The sequence below is a fragment of the Phyllostomus hastatus genome, unplaced genomic scaffold (assembly GCF_019186645.2).
Source record: "Phyllostomus hastatus isolate PE091 unplaced genomic scaffold, TTU_PhHast_1.1 phas_contig_58, whole genome shotgun sequence".
Lineage (NCBI taxonomy): Eukaryota > Metazoa > Chordata > Mammalia > Chiroptera > Phyllostomidae > Phyllostomus > Phyllostomus hastatus.
Window position 1 is genome coordinate 55,660,209 of NW_025333916.1, and position 16,395 is coordinate 55,676,603.

Consider the following 16,395-nt stretch of genomic DNA (forward strand, 5'->3'; position numbering starts at 1 on the left):
GAATAAGGACAACTATTGAGGCAGGAGGTAGTCAGGAAGGAAGCTCCAGAGGCCCCGCAGGGCTGAGGTAGAAAACATCTATACATGACAAAGACCCCCTAAGACGGGTTGTTCCTGTTTTCTGGGAGAACTCTGAATCATAGAATGCGCCTGCGCTATCCCTGATTCATTATAATATCATTATAATGAAATAACATTGTGGGACTCCCTTCTCCAGTAGCCAATCAAGAAAGTCATGGGAAACCACGCATGCGCAGTAGCTTTGAAATCCAACTCCTTGTACCTGCGCAGGAAAAGCCCGCCAAAGACTAGCAGGGGGCTTCTGCCCCTATAAGAATAGAATCCCCCCAGCCCACGTGCCCTTTTTTTTTTTCCTCTGCTCAGAGCTGGCTCACTCCCGTGTCCTGTGGTGTGTACTATCACTTAATAAACCTCCCCTCTTTCTTTATGCTATAAACTTTGTGTGTTCAGTTCAATTCTTTGTCCTCGATCACTAAGAACCTGGTTACCTGTGCACACCTGTGCACACCTGTGACACTATTATATTACTCCAGCATGCTGATCAACTCTAAGAAATTTAACACAACATTAAATTCAACACTCTTATCTAGCCCACCAGCCATAATTCCGTCCACTGACTAATAATGTCCTTCACAACACTTTCCTCCCCAGTACAGGACTCAGCCCAGAATCATAGGTAGGACTGGATCCTCACAAGTCTTTCCTCTTCTTTAATCTGGATTAGTTCCTCACACTTTCTTTGTTTTAAAAGAATTTAGTCCTCATCTTTTAATAAAATCTTTTTTTTTCATTTTGAGTTTAATGCAGTTTAAACTACATTTTCCTACTGAAATTTCTTAAATTTGTTGGGATACTATTTGTTAATGCCATGAAATAAATTTCCAGTGTGCAATTTTATGGCACATCTGTATATCCTATTATGGGTGAGCACATAACCCTTTCATGTTTCAACCCAAGAAAAGCGTTAAGTTTTACATAGTCTGTGTCACACGCCCAGGTACTTGGGCCCGCTTATTCTCTTTGTATGAGGTTGATTTTGAAATACAAGAGCTAAATGCTTACCATGTTCTGCGGCTTCGTACAGGGCTTCTTCGGCAGGTCTCTGGAAGGAAAAGAAGCTGCTGGTGAGAGATGTTCACTGCTGTACTCGGCCCTGTCACTTTGTAAGAGAATTCTCCAAAACCAGCCCTATTCAGGTAGGCGGGAACCAAACTGCTCACTAGGCAGGTTTTCAAGAAAATGTCAAGCCTGGGGAGTGGTCTCTATCTCAGGGACTACAGGACCCCTTGTGGGAGCCTCTGAAACACCAGCCCTCAGATGCTGAGGCTGTCGACCTGGGGTGGGGCCCACGAACGTGATTTTTCAACAAGGACTTGGAGGTTTAGCTTTCTTCAGCCAGTTAGTTTTGTGGGTGGTGACAGACACTGCCTACATAAGCAAGAATGAATAACAAGGAAATACTAATTCAGATAAAAGTGGGAATGCTACAAATCTTTTCCTTTGTCTTTCAAAGCAGGGGATCTTCGTATGATGCTGGAAACAACGGATAGGGTCCTTAAGGTCCCTTTTTAAATCAAATGCCACAGTTTACAACTTATCTAACACCCAGTGTTGGGCCGGATGGTGGTGGAGAACCACGGGGAGCCTCAGCCCTTCTAACCCCTTTCAGTCCCCGCCTTTCCCAAGTCACTCCAAAAAAATGTATAATTTAGTAAAAATGGCATCGCTTGAAGACAAGGCCACTGGCTTCCCCTTTCAGCCAAACTGCTGTCAGCACATCCCTGCTGTGTATATATTCCGGAGGCGCGGCTCCGCTAAGTGAAGAATGAGGGAGTAAGCTAAACCAGCAGGAGTATCATTCGGTGTAGCTAGTTTCTTGAAACACAATTTTCTTTGTCAAAGAAAAAGCAAACAAAGGGAAGTAGCTTGATCTCACCTTAGAACTTTGTTCTTTCTTCTCAAAAACAAATATTGGTTGAGCAATGACAGATTTTTCTGTAAAAAGAAAAACGAGCAGGCAAGAAATGAAACCATATTCTGACATTTCTAATAGCAACTAAAAACATCTGAAGATTCTTTTGTTTGTAATTTTTTTCTGCCTTAGGGTGAACTCTACACTGTTTTTGAATGAATGCTATAAATTGGATATGTACAAATAATTTTAATAGTTAATTGCAGAAATAAATACTGCAATTTATTTTGGGGAACGTGAATTGCAGAAATAAATACTGCAATTGGGGAACGTGATAGTAAACCATTTCCATAAGTACACAGGTCATCCTATTTAAAGAACATGTGTTAAGTGTTTAAGGCAAACAAAATATAATTACCTGCCTTTAGCATCTCACCATGATATAGTGATTAACACTTTTACTTTTCGAATAAAAAGTTTCAAGGGGTGAAAAGTCTCATTTGATAATAGTATTCCCACGTGGGTCCGATCTCAAGGTATAGATGTATTGCATCCCATCCTTTAAAATGATCTGGAAATAATTCATATTTCCTGGACTAGAGTAGTCGTATACCGAAGTCATGTTTTCAATATTTAGGCTAAGAATCAGTCCCAGTGTTATACAGCAGCTAAAGTTTGCCTTTAGCCCTCCCAATCTTTTATAGTGTCCTATCTTCAGTAGACCCATGGGGAGAAACTCAGGCACGCTAGGGTTTAAATGAGTCCCATTCAGCACTCCAGAATCCTTAGGGAAAACCGTGTGGTTCTGAAGAGCCTGGGCTCTGGAGTTAGGCAGGCACGTGTTGAAATACAAGTGTCGCCACAATTGGCTTAACAGTCAGGGAGACAATATGTCTGTACCTTAGTTTCCCCATCTGAAAAAAAGAAAAGATTATAACAGCACTTACCTCACAGAGTTTATGTGAAGGTCGAATGGAATTTTTGATCTAATTACTTAGATTTTAACCAACCAAACAAAAAAGCCTTTAAAAACATTAAATATGGGGCATACGGACCAATCCCCATTTCAAAACTCATAGCCGACATCGCTAATGTATGACAAGACTTTCCTGAGGGGCCCACACGAACTCTGAACTTCTCTCGTTCTAGGTTCCCAGAAGCCGTCACCACTATTTCGTCCTGCCGCACAAGCCGAGGTAATCTGCCATCCCTAGGCCGAGCAAATAAATCTCGAGCTGAGGAACTTGAAGGAACCACCAGACAATTACATCTTTGAGATGCCAGAAAGGGATTCTCAGAATCCCACGATGTCCCCAGCAAGGGTGTCATAAGCTCTGCCAGACCACCCCCCCTCGGCCGAGCTCCGGGGGCCACGTGGAGCTGGTCACCTCCTTTCAGCCCACTGACACACACTGCTCACTTCGTACGCAAGTGCTCGTGCCCGTCTGCCCTGGCAGCCAGGTGAGCCCCCGCACAGATGCCAGTCACACTGGCAATCCCGTCCATGTCAGACTAGGACTCCATTCTCGGTCTTCCTCAGACAAGCTCCTTTTCCAGCAATTACATTAGATGTACGAAAGGAGCTTGCTAGAGACTTCGAAAGGAAATAGTCTTTGTGAATACGGGGGGGAATACTTAAGAATCAGAATAATGAACGGGCCTCTTCTGAACTGGACTTAGGATAGTCGTTCTTTTTTTTTTTTAAGATTTTATTTATTTATTTTTAGAGAGGGAAGGGAGGGAGAAAGAGAGAGAGAAACATCAATGTGCAGTTGCTGGGGGCTGTGGCCTGCAACCCATGCATGTGCCCTGACTGGGAATCGAACCTGAGATGTTTTGGTTCGCAGCCCGTGCTCAATCCACTGAGCTACGCCAGCCAGGGCTAGGATAGTCCTTCTTAAAACAGCAAATACTTGGCCTCCATCAAAACACTCAGCTAAACACGGGCAAACGCAACCTGTGATGACAGCAGTAAGGAGGAAATCACGAAGTTTTACTCGCAGCTTGGAGAGCATATGGTAAAGTAGGAAGGCCACTTTTATTCACTGATTCAACAAATATGTATTGAACATCTTTGTGCGTGCCAGCCTCTGTGTTAGGATGTGGGTACACATTGTCTCACTGAAGATAGATTAGCCTCAGAGTAGCCACCTTCTCTCCCTGACACTGCCCAGCACATTAGTTAGCAAACAGATGATCTCCTAACCTCAGCCCCCATCTAGATTTTTCTCCCCCTCTTCCAAAAATTCTCCAGGCTCCAAAGACAAAGCCAAAACAAGCGTTTATGAAGCCATTGAGCCCGTACCGGTTTTCACACCTGACTCAGTAGGAAAATTTGAAAATAAAAGCAAAGCCCTTGAAATTATATTTTTAAAAATTTAACCTTTATTCTTTATATGTATTAATCATTTATTTAACAAATACGTACTGAGGGGTGACTTTGGACAAGACGTTTCGTAAAGTAAGAGAGGACCGTGGTGCAAGATGAGGCTGAAGGGGAGGCTGGAGCTTTGGGAAGCTTTGTAGCTTGAGCCAGGAGGTTTTTTTAACTCCAGGAAAAATGGGAAACCAGTGAGAGATTTTAAGCTGTGGAGTAATTTACTCTGGGGTGCATTTGTTTTTTAAGATTCCTCTGCCTGCTGGGTGGGAAAGGGATCACAGGGACTGAAAGGGAAGAAAGAATTAAGAGCCTCGTCTGAATTCTAGAAGAAAGCTGACTAAGTTGCTCTTTATTTCCTTGTTTATCTTGCACTGATGATTTCTTGAGGAAAATGGAATAATAACAAGTTTAAAATACAATATTCTGTTAAAAGGGATGGAGATGAAGAAAAGGGGAGGAGAAACTAAAAAGACTAAAAGATTAGTTTAGATTTTCACCTTTTTAAAGGCTCATGTAGCATTTCATGAATCCCGATATTCATTGTTGTTTTCTGAAATGCTTCATTAAGAGATGTTCATTCACCCCACAAATACATGTAAGTGCCTGTTATACATGGGAAAGGACAAATGTACTGTCCACACAATTCAATCTCAGTTCACCTGTCATTCTGTTCCACCATGGAAGTATGCTGTGGCCAAGGGCTTTTTACCCATTACCTGGTTTAATTTAATCACGTTGTGAGTTAATGTGATTTCTACCATATTTACAGACACCTCCTTACACACAGGTGAGGAAACCAAGGCTCTAAGGTGCTTTCTTACAGTCAGGCCACTAGTCAATGGCAAAGCCTTTAATTTATCCCAGCTGCCCTCCTGCAAAATTACTGATCTTCACCTCCACCTGTCACACCGGCACAAATCACATAAAACTTTATCTGTAAGATGCCATGTTTTGAATGTATAATATATACAATCCAGCACCATGCTAAGGAAAAAGCAGTGTAAAATATTGGCACTCACGGTTTTGCAACCTTGTCAAAGTTGACTGGCTATACACACGTGCTTTTACTGCTCCCTCCTGAATCAGAAATCACAACGAGATAATAATGAAGGGTTGGACTGACTTGGCTTTTCCGGGGTGGGAGTTAGAGAAACTACAACAAAGACAAGGGAAAACCAAAGAGAAATAACGGTGACAAAACTGTAGAAGCTGGAAAGTGGAAGATGACTGGTAACTCTTAGACCAGGAGAGCTGGACCTTAGCCAGCCGTGTGGATGCTCAAAAGCACCCTCGTTCACCACCACCCCCCCAACACCACGGCAGAACCACCAAAGGTCCAGAAATTGGCATCACTAAGTACTTCTGGAAGCAGAGGTGAAGTCTGGCTGAAAATAGAAAGTTTTATATATTCAGCAACAAAGTACCTGCCCTCTCTCCTCCTACCCTAGCAGAAGACTGCAAGGTTATTCTCCAGAAGAGATAAAACATCAGGCGCAGTGTAAAGTGGGGGTTCTATGATGAAAAGAGGAAGAGTAGGGAAAAGCTTACACGCTATATCAGTTTCTCATGGTTGCTATAACACATTACCACAAGTTCAGTTGTTTAATAACAATACAAATGTATTACCTTACAGTGCTGGAGGTGAGTCATTTAAAATGGGTTGACAGGCTGCATTCCTGCTGGGAGCTCAGGGGAGTATAGGGAACCTATCCACGTGGTATGGAGAATGGAGCCCAGCCCCCGACTCGGAAAAACCAGTGGGGAGTGAGTTGGTGCACAGGGCCCGAGCCCACGGATCGGTGTTCCCGTGGGGAATCATGCCTGCATTGTACCTAGGCTGCTATGAGACTTGCTTTTTGCTAAAACTCCTTCACCCTGGATTGAGGCAGCAAATGTTTACCGTGTATCTTTAAAATGGCTTCCTCAAGTCTGTGCTAAACCTCCCAAGGATGGAGTGTAGCCAGTTCAACCACTTTCCCCCTTGATCTGCAACATCCTTGCAGTAATCTTTGAAGTAATTAACAGCATCCCTTCCTTTGTCATCTGTAAAAGGTAATCACTACAGCAACACATCCAGCAGACACATCCCAGTGAGCACACCAAACCTGAGAGCACTGATGGACGGAGAGGTCCCAGCGGCATCAGGAAAGGAGTAAAATAGATCAGATACAGCGGGTCGTGCATCAGAATGGCTTTAGGTGTCTCAGCAACAATGCTGGCAAGTAGAAATCAAAGGAGCGATGTTTTTAATGAGGGAAAATGATTTCCAGTCTAGAGTTATATACTAATATCAACTGTGATGATATGATACAAACGTTTCCAGCTGCAAGATCTCCAAACGCATGCCCCACATGCACCCATTCTCGGGGTGCTTCTGGAGGAGATGCTTCACCAGAAGAGCCAGGAAACCGAGGACCCAGAAACAGAGGAACCTACTGAAGGGAGACAGGGGCAGTGTCCAGAATAATGGTGAGGGTGTCGCCCAGAATGGCAGTGGGGCACCGATCACAGGCAGCAACCCACCCCTCACCTTGGGGAGGTCCCTGACAAGACTCCAGGAATGAAGTCTCCAAAAAGATGGGACTAAAACTAGTTGAATATGTCAAGTTTGAGAATATTTTGAAAGATGATTGAAGGAGAGTTTGGGAATTGACTGGCAATAAATACACAGAGGACTGAGAAAATGAAACTATGACTCAATTATTAAATCCAAAGGAAACCACAAAGTTGGGCAGGAAAAGGAAAGTAATCATTAACCTGACATGGACCAATTGCCGAAGTTTCATATAGTCACAATGATGTCAACACTGAAGGTCGATCTAATCAAGGTTAAGATACAACGATTTGGGGGACGTGGGGGCAAGAGAGAGTATGCATGTCTGTGGTTGGAGTGAGCGGAGGGCCCAGAGAAATCTGTGAAAGGGATACAAATTCCTTCATAGTGGCAAGTCAGGAGTGCCTAAACACAAATCCAGGGTCCGGCAGAAGACCTGCTTCAATGTGGTTGGCAGGGTAAGAATATGGGTGTAATGATTTGTAGTTTTAATTTGAACATTTCACCTAAAATGCCATCTGGTGTGCTTGAGTGTGATATTGTTCTATTACAGAAGTACATGCTTATGCTTTTGTAATAAAAGATTTTGTAATAAACAGGGGCGCTGTTCATGCTGGACCCTGTATGAAGCAGTAGCACTAAAATGCCAGATATTTAGAGATACAGAGGTTACCACCTAAAGAAAGCTATGGCACTTGGATGGGGTTGCCTCTGGGGACCAAGAAAAGGGAGAACAAAGGTCAAGGAGGAGACTGCTGGTTTTCCCAGAACTGTAGAACCACTTGATCCTTTAAACCACATGAATATATATAGCTAAAAATATAAAAAATAAAATTTAAAAATAATCCCTTCTTACTAGAGTGTCAGACACCCATAATTAAAGGACAGATCTCATGCTCCTTGCCAAAAATAGACTTCTTACTGAGTTACATTGCCTGGCAGGCAGGCATGCAATATCTTATTTCTGGGGCCCAACTGGTTTTTGCGCAGAAATACAGGTGTGAGCAGGATGGATTCGCCGAGTTCAGAATGCACATTCGAGAAACATTTTACGTTCTCCCCCTTCACCTTTATTCAAAATACTCCTCCAAGTCTCCAAACAAAAATTCAGGTAGAAATCTATGCATGTATAGAAGAGCTTAGTTCTTCAGAATTCTAAAGTGTTTACAGTAAATATAAATTTCTTTTTCTTTCCCCTGTAACATGTATGCCACAATTCCCCCCCAAATGTTGGGTGGGTGGTCAGGTCTTGTCCCTCCCCTTTATTCCCACATCTTTTCCTTGGCACTCGGTCTCCGACAAACAAACGTACTTCACTGAGGGAAGTAATTGGAGGATTTTCTCGATGAATCATCTCCATGGAGGAGGTTTGAAAGGATCTACTGAGCCGGACACAGAAGAGGAGGAGGAGACTGAGCACAGACACCTTTGGCTTGGAGTCCCAGTGGGAGTGGAGCGAGCAGCTTCTGGGGGCCCCAAGTTTGTGCTAGCCAGCTCCGCCCCCCCGGAGCCCTGCAAAGGGCTTCTCGCTGCTCTTGTAGTTCAGGGGAGGTGAAAACCGAGTTCCCACTGGACAGAACCAGGCTACGCCAGCCACGGCCTGCAAGGTTGTGTGGAAGCAGCCTTGGCAGGAAAGGGGGTGCCAGCAACCCCGCTGCCAACTGGGTCACCTCTACTTGCTCCCAGGGCTGGAGCTGTCCCCTTGGACTGCAGTCCTGGCAGGCCCCGCGTGTTCCCATCTTTTTCTCCCTGGACCTCCCTCCCCCCCGTGTGTCTGCCACATCCTCCCCTCTAATTCTCTCTCTGTGCCGGGCTCCGGGGCTGTCCCTGATGGCCTCGCCTCTCCCCTCCTCCACTCGTGTCCAGCTGTCGGGCCAAAGCATGGAGTTCGGATTCTGCGTGGAGTCAGAGAATCCGAGAGCTGTGTTTTAAAACACAAAGAAAATGTCCCCAAGCCCCAGCCTTTTCTCATCTCTTTCTGTGTATACTTTTAAAGGGTTGTTAAGACTGGAACAACGTGAACATGTGAGAACCCCTAGCATAGCTTCCTCTTCAAACCTTATTGGAGTAAAGCAGAATATCGGTGTCTGTCTGTCTATCTATCTATCTATCTATCTATCTATCTATCTATCTATGTATCTCCACCCATTCATCTCCTACAGAGACACACATCTCTATAGTTAGACAAATACATCCATCTGTACCTACTCATACATAGAGACATATAGCACATGTCAGACTACTGGTCGCACAGAAGACACTCGATAAAAGGGAGCCTCCCTTCCCTTGTCCTCTCCAGACCCCTGTCACACGCGGTCACCCTGCCACTCTTGCTCGCTCTGGAAGAAATGCCTTGTTCTCCTAGAGTCCAAGGACACAGGCCAGATGGAGAAGCTTGATTGCAACGTCTCCCAATTCCCAATCTCTTTCCCTTAAAAGCGCTCCCCTTTGTCCCGAGCCTCTGAGCAGGCAAGAGAAAAGGCTCCTTGTTTTCCCACCGCCACAGGAACAAGTGGATGTTATTCCAGTGAGAACAAGACCTGGAGGTGAACACAGGAAAAAAGGAGAGAGCTGCCCCCAGGCCGTTCACCAGCCGGATGACCTGGGCCCCGTTCTCCTCCTGGGAGCTCGCAGAAGCGGCAGCCTGGGCTCCGCCTTCCCTGCCTGCCCGGGCCCAGACCTGCAGCAGGAACACGGGGTCAGCCCCAGACGGCTCTGCACAGACGGCGCATCACGCTCATTCAGAACTAGGCTGGGCTCCCCCTCTCCAGAAACCGCTGTTCAGCAGGCTGAAGAAAATTGCCAGAGAAAAACTTGGACTTTTTATGAAATACATAAATTTGTAAGACTTGAAAAATTCTCAAGAAAACTGAAAACCATCCTTTATGTTTATTTTCTCTCTTTCAGGACTTCATGATCATTGAAGTATTATATGTAAGTCAAGAGGAAAGATTAAAAGAGATACTGTAAGCATGTGATATCTCTTTATTGAGTGTATTTTTTTATTGTGGGAAAATATACCTAACATAAAATTGACCGTTTTAACCATTTTAAAGGCACAGTTCAGAGACACGAGGCATATTCACACGGATGTGTTAACTGATACCGCCATCCGCTTTGAGAATTTTTCATCGTCCACACTGTAACTCTGTGCCCATGAAACACTAATGCCCTGTGCCTCTCTCCCCTGAGCCCTGGGTAACCGCGATTCCACTTTCTGACTATCCTAGGCGCCTCGTACACGTGGAATCACATAATATTTGTCTGTTCGGGTCTGACTTATTTCACTCAGCATAATGTCTTCAAGGTTCATCCATGCTGTAGCATGTATCAGAATTTCATTTCTTGTTAAGGCTGAATAAATATTCTATTGCATGTATTTACCGTAGTCTGGACCTTTTTTTCAGTCAGCTTTCCCTCATTTGCCTTCCTCTCCTTCCTTGGCTTCCATTAGGCCCCGTATTTCTCTCTGACACCACGGTCTTGGCCTCCCTACACAGCTTTTCTCCCTCCCCTCCTCCCACTTCCCCTCCCCCCTCTCTTACACACTCACCATGTTCTCTGCGTGGTTAACGTTAGGGCACGCACGCACCAAGTAACTCTTCTTTTATGAGCATTTTTTTAAATGGGGTAACACGATTTTTTCTAGTTTTACTTTTTTAAATGCTTTTAATAACGTTGGCCCTTATGTCATACATTTCTTAGATGGGCGCAGGTGGCAGTGCCGTCCCAGGCCTCTGCAGTCACTGCTAACTGCGAGTAGTCACTTCCCTCCTCTGGCCTCGGTTTTCGGATAAGAAAGGCAGCGGTACTACGTGAACTTGAGGCCCTGACATTCAGGGACTTATGAATATCAATCGCTCAAATGAATTTTTGAGGAGGAACATATTGACTTACTTAGCAAACACGAATTGCCTGCTGTGAGCCGGGTAATGCGCAATAGCAGTATGGTGTGTTTAAGCCTCCGCACGCGAGAAGTGCTCACAAAGTTAGAAAGAAGTTTGGCACGTACCCAGTGGTATTTTTTAAAGATTTGTTCTCTATTTTTTTGCCATTAAATGTGTGGCTAGTTGTTTTCTACAAGTTCCTCTAAACCTACTTTGCTACATCCTACTATAAAAAAAATAACTTCTGCTAAATAATTTTAACTTCTTCAACTTCTGAAAAGAAAAAATGGGGGGCGGTGCTGAGCAATAAAAGAAAACAAAAGAGAAAGAAGTCACGGTCTCATAACAGGGTGGCGACTGCGGTGGGGGCCAGCTGGGTGCGTGGAGGGAAAAGAGGGTAGGGGGATAAACGGTGATGGCAATCATTAAAAATAATAAAAAAGAAAACAATGACAAATAGCATTTGAATCCGTACTAGAGAATGAAGCTCTTTATAACACAATTGCTCTTATCAAACAAACAGAACCTCAGAATCTGTAGTGCTAGTGTGTGTCTTACTCACGCTCAATTTATAAAAGCCTACATACACACAAATTTTCATCTGTACCTTAATTTCCCTACAGACAACTAAAGTTTCACATAGCCAACCCTAGACCAAAATGGTCCATTTCCAACACTGAAAGACTTCCTCTTTTTTTATTCTTTTCTCTCTCCATGGCAACAGCATCCCTCCTTGGTATGAATTACATCTTTTCTCACGAGAAAGGATTTGTTTATATCGAATTCTTCACATATGCTCATTATAAGTTCTTTATCAGATCAATGTATCATAAATGTTTTCTCCCATTCTTCTTTCATTAATGTTGCTTTTAAAGAACTGATATTTTTAACGATAGTTGAATTTATCTATTAAATTAGAGTTGATGCTTTTTGTGTCTGTTTAAACACTGCCTATTCAGATTCGGGGAAAATATTTTTCTATGTTTTCTTCTAGAAGCTTCTAGATTTAGCTTTTGTGTTTTAGTCATATTTCATCTCAAGTTAATTTTTGTGTGAAGGAGGTAATGAGGTTCATTTTTTAGTGATAGTTTTCTGTTTGTTCCAGGACTATTGCGGAAAATAGTATCTTTTTCCTCTTTGAATTATCTTGATATGTTTGTCAAAATCTACTGACCAGATAAGAATGGGTCAGTTTATGTGCTTCCTTTTCCGTTTCAATGATTTGCTTTCCTTATACCGATATTATGCCATCTTCATTATTGTAGCTTGTAGCTTGAAATCCAAAGTGTAAGCTGTCAACTTTGTTCTGCTTTTTCAAGGTTGACTTAGCAGTTCTAGGTCCTTTGTATTTTCTTACACAGTTTAAATTGGCTTGTCGATTTTAAAAAATGTCTGCTGGGATTTCGACTGGGATGTCTTCGACTCTTAGATCAATCTGAGGAGAACTGACATGTTAATAATATTGAGCCTTTCAATTCATGTGTTCAGCTCAGTCTCCCTCTGGCTTCTCTCTGCAATGTTGTTTTAAGTGTATAGGTCCTGCACACATCTTGTTAAATTACTTCGTAAGTATTTTTTTCCATTAAAATAGTACTTTAAAATTTCAATTTTAATTATTCTTTGCTAATACATAGAAATATCATTCTGGGTTTTTGTATATTGATTTTGCATGCTGTTATCTTGTGGCCTTGGTAAACTCATTTATTAGTTTATTTTTTTAGCAGATTCCTAAGGATTTTCTACACTATCAATCATCTGTAAATATAGATTGTTTTACTTCTTTCTATTCAATATCTAAGCCTTTTTAAAATTTTTTCTTAACTTAGTACACTGGCTAGGCCCTCCAGTCCTATTCCAGAATGTTGAACAGAAGTGACTACATTGGGCATCCTTGGCTTTTTTCCTGATCTTAGTAGGAAAGTGTTAAGTATTCCATTGACAGTGAAAGTCTTACTATGTTAGCTGTAAAGAACATTTGCAAAATGGTTGAAGAAGTTCTCTTCTATTTCAAATCCTTCTAGGGTTTTTACATGATTTGGTATAGAAAAAAAAATGACAGGCATTTTGAAGGGAGGGAGCCAACTTCAGAAATATAACTGGGGATGGCTTGGGACAGCTACGGCATTTTTTAAAAACTTGTGGTAAATCATACATACCATAAAATGTGCCATCTTAATTATTGTTAAGTGTATAGTCCAGTGGTGGTAAGTACATTCACATGGTTGTGCAATCAATCTCCAGAACTCTCTTCAGCTTGTGAAGCAAACTCTGTACCATTACAAAATAACTCACCACTCTGCCTTCTGTCCCTGTGAATGACTACTGTGGATGCTCCATATTAGTGGAAGCACACAATATCTATCTTTGTTCTATTGACTCATTTTACGTAGCATAATGTCCTCGTGGTTCACCCACGTTGCAGCATGTGTCAGAATTTCCTTTCTTTTTAACACTGAATTGTAGGCACATACCACCTTTTGTCTACCCATTCATTTGTCAGTGGGCATGTAAGTTGCCTCCACCTTTGAGGTGTTATAACTAGGGCTGCTATGAGCGCCAGGGCACAAGTTTGAGTTCCTACTTTTACTCCTCTTGGTTATATCCCCAGAAGTAAAATTGCTGGGTCATTCAGCAACTCTGTCCTTAGTTTTTTAGGAACTGCCATACTCCAGGGTCTAGTACAAATAAAGCCCCCTTCTTATTACAAAATCTTTTATTATAAAATCACAAGCGTGTAATTCTATAACATAACAATATCACACTCAAGCACACCGTATGGTATTTTAGGTGAAACGTTCAAATTAAAACTATAAATTATCACACCCATAATACTGCCCTGCCAACCACACTCAAGCAGGCATTGCTTCTGCCGGACCCTGTATTTTCCACAGCAGAGCACCATTTTTACATTCCCATCAATGGTGCATAAGAGTTCTAATTGCTCCACATTTTTTTACAACACTTGTCTATTTCTAATTTTTTTATAGTAGCCATTCTGATGAGTGTGAGAGGGGAAAATGCAGTTTAAACCATTATATGTATTTTCCAAATCTTCACATATGTGCCATTTACTAAGTAGGCTTATTACTGAAAGTATTTTTGTACTGGGTGGGAGCTTAAACTCTAACAGAATATGAGTTTTTAAATTATTTTTAAATGGTCTCTATTTGTTTCTACCAATCTGTGCCTTTAAATGCCAGCAATGACTTTGCAGATAGAACAAAGGTTATTTGAGCTTCTTTGAGGATCCGTTCTGGTGGGATAAAAACAGAAATAAGTGTAGGTCTCCTTCCTTTTGCCCGAGTTCATTTAACTGTGTGTCACCCCAAAGATGTCGTGTCGTCTGTGCAGCGGCACTACCTCAGAATGACACCAAAGAGAGCTAACACAAAGCTATGTTAAGAAGCATTCTGTGTATATTTTTTCATGTTACCTTTTCACATAAAAGGTAACATTATTTAGTTATCTACCATTTATGGGTTCCCTTTCTCATATCTGTGTCTTCATCCCCGACACTTGAACTCTTCAGGGTTCTAAAGTGAGTACATCCATGAATGGGCACAGGACATATCTAAGAAATCGTGCACTCTACATGCAACTTGATTTCTGTGGTTTTGATTCAGAGCAAATTTCATGGCACAGTAAATCGTCGCTGCTTAGCTTTCATATTTGTATTTGCCAAGTTCTCAGCTAGATTCAGTGCCCTCCGAAACCCGCAAGAGGAGGGTGGCTAAATACAAAGATCATCAGATGCATGCAGCAAAGTCAGAACAGTACGAAATCAAGTCACTTTTTCCTTCACCCAGACAGTAGGAAACGTGTCCGTAGCTCAGTCGTCATTACTGAATTCCTCAGAGAAGACATGGCAGAAAACAACCTCGGCAGAAGGTCATCTTTGCATTTGTGGTGCGTAAGATAGCATCCAGGATTTGGTGAGTATTCAGTAGAAACGCGTTGAATAAATAAATGGTTGAGGGCATTCATCTGTGTTTTGTAACTTGCACAAAACTCTCTTGATATTAAAAACAGGACGTATCCAGAAAACCATGGCCAAAGTGTGTATATAACGAAGACTATATCTGGTCTTTGTCCCCCATTTGTTGCACAGAACTTCAGAGATCCTTTGAGTTTCCGGACTGACCGCTGTGTGTCTTTGTGATTCTGTTAAGGTGACTCATAGTAGGCCCTCAGGCAGTGTCAAGGGAGACGGTGGACCCATCAGGAAGACCCAGCAAGTATTTAGAGGACAGGAGCTTCCAGCCCTACCCCCACTCTCCAGGCAGGGGAGAGGAAACTGGGGGTTGACTCACTCATGGCCAGTGATGGAGTCAAACAGGCCTAAACAACGAAACCCCATATGAAAACTCCAGACACCGAGCTTAGGGGAGCTCCCTGGTTGGTGAACTTACGGAGCCACTGGGAGAGCAGTGGGCTCTGACTTTGTGGAGACAGAAGCGCCTGGGACCCGCTTAGACCTTTCCCTCCGAACCTCTGCATCTGGCCGTTCACTTGTACCCTTTGTGATAAAACAGTGCTTGTGAGTACAGAGCGTTGTTGAGATCTGTGAGATGTCCCAGCCAATTACCAACCCTGAGAGTAATGGGAAGCCTTGAATTTGGAGATGTCCAGACAAAAGTGCAGGTGGCTTGGAGACACCTGGAATTTGTAGCTGGCATTTGAAGTGGGACAGTCTCTGAGACTGAGCCCTTAACTTCCGGAGTCTTCACTAACTCTGGGTAGTGGCAGAACGAAACCGAACCGTGGGAAACCCAGCTGGGTTGGAGCATCGGGTGCCAGAGCGCACAAAGGAGCCCGTGAGGAAAGCCAACACATCGTGAGTGTCTGCAGAGAAGTTGCTCTGATACGGAGCTCAATGGGGAAAATTAAACATCGTAACCCTAGGACTCATGGATTTACGAGACAGCTGTATACAGCAGCCAGTGCATAAAAATGAAGCCTCAATAGCTACATAACCTTGGAGAAATTACTTGACCTTGAGAATTCCCAGTTTCCACATCTTTAAAAGTGAGGATAATGATGCCTGCCTGTAGCAGTTCATTTTGTGCTAACCTGGCTGCACGTAGTGCCAGATATTGGGTCAGATATCATCCTGGATGCCTCTGTGAGGGTGTTTTTGAACACCCTTTAAAGGGTGAGATTTACCTTTAAAGCAGTGGACTTCAAGTAAAGCAGATTGTCCTCCATAATGTTGGCGAGCCTCAGCCAACCTCCTGCAGGGCTGAATGTATCACTGGGGCAAAAGTCTGAGCTGCCCTGAGCCAGAGGCAGTCCTACCAGCAGACCCTAGCTGCAGCCTTGGTGGCTCTTGGCACAAGTGTCCAGACCCTGGATTTGCCAGCCTCCATGATTGTGTGAATCATTCTGTTAAAATACATATCACTCTCTCACATATATCTTTATCTATCTATCCATTTATCTATCTATTTATCTATCTATCATCTATCTATCTACACACACACATCTTAGTAATTGTGTTCCTCTGGAGACCCATTACTAGTACACTACTTTACCTGGTTGTTTTGAGAATTAAATGAGACAATGTATTTGAAGCCACTTTGTAAATTCTAAGCTTTCTAAAGCATAAGAATGGTTACATCTGCCTAGTACATGATATGTGTAC

General features: G+C 42.9%; 1 protein-coding gene across 4 annotated transcripts in view; it reads right to left on the bottom strand.

The window, feature by feature from the left end:
• The window catches only part of RANBP3L (RAN binding protein 3 like), a 47,901-nt gene that overhangs the window by 27,911 nt on the left and 3,595 nt on the right, over positions 1 to 16,395 (bottom strand). For all 4 annotated transcript variants that reach the window (XM_045847985.1, XM_045847987.1, XM_045847986.1 and 1 more), the window contains 2 exons: positions 1,958 to 2,016; positions 1,084 to 1,123 (listed from right to left, as the gene is read on the bottom strand). In XM_045847985.1, the coding sequence (XP_045703941.1) occupies positions 1,084 to 1,123; positions 1,958 to 2,016 (99 nt within the window). The remainder of the gene's footprint in view (positions 1 to 1,083; positions 1,124 to 1,957; positions 2,017 to 16,395) is intronic.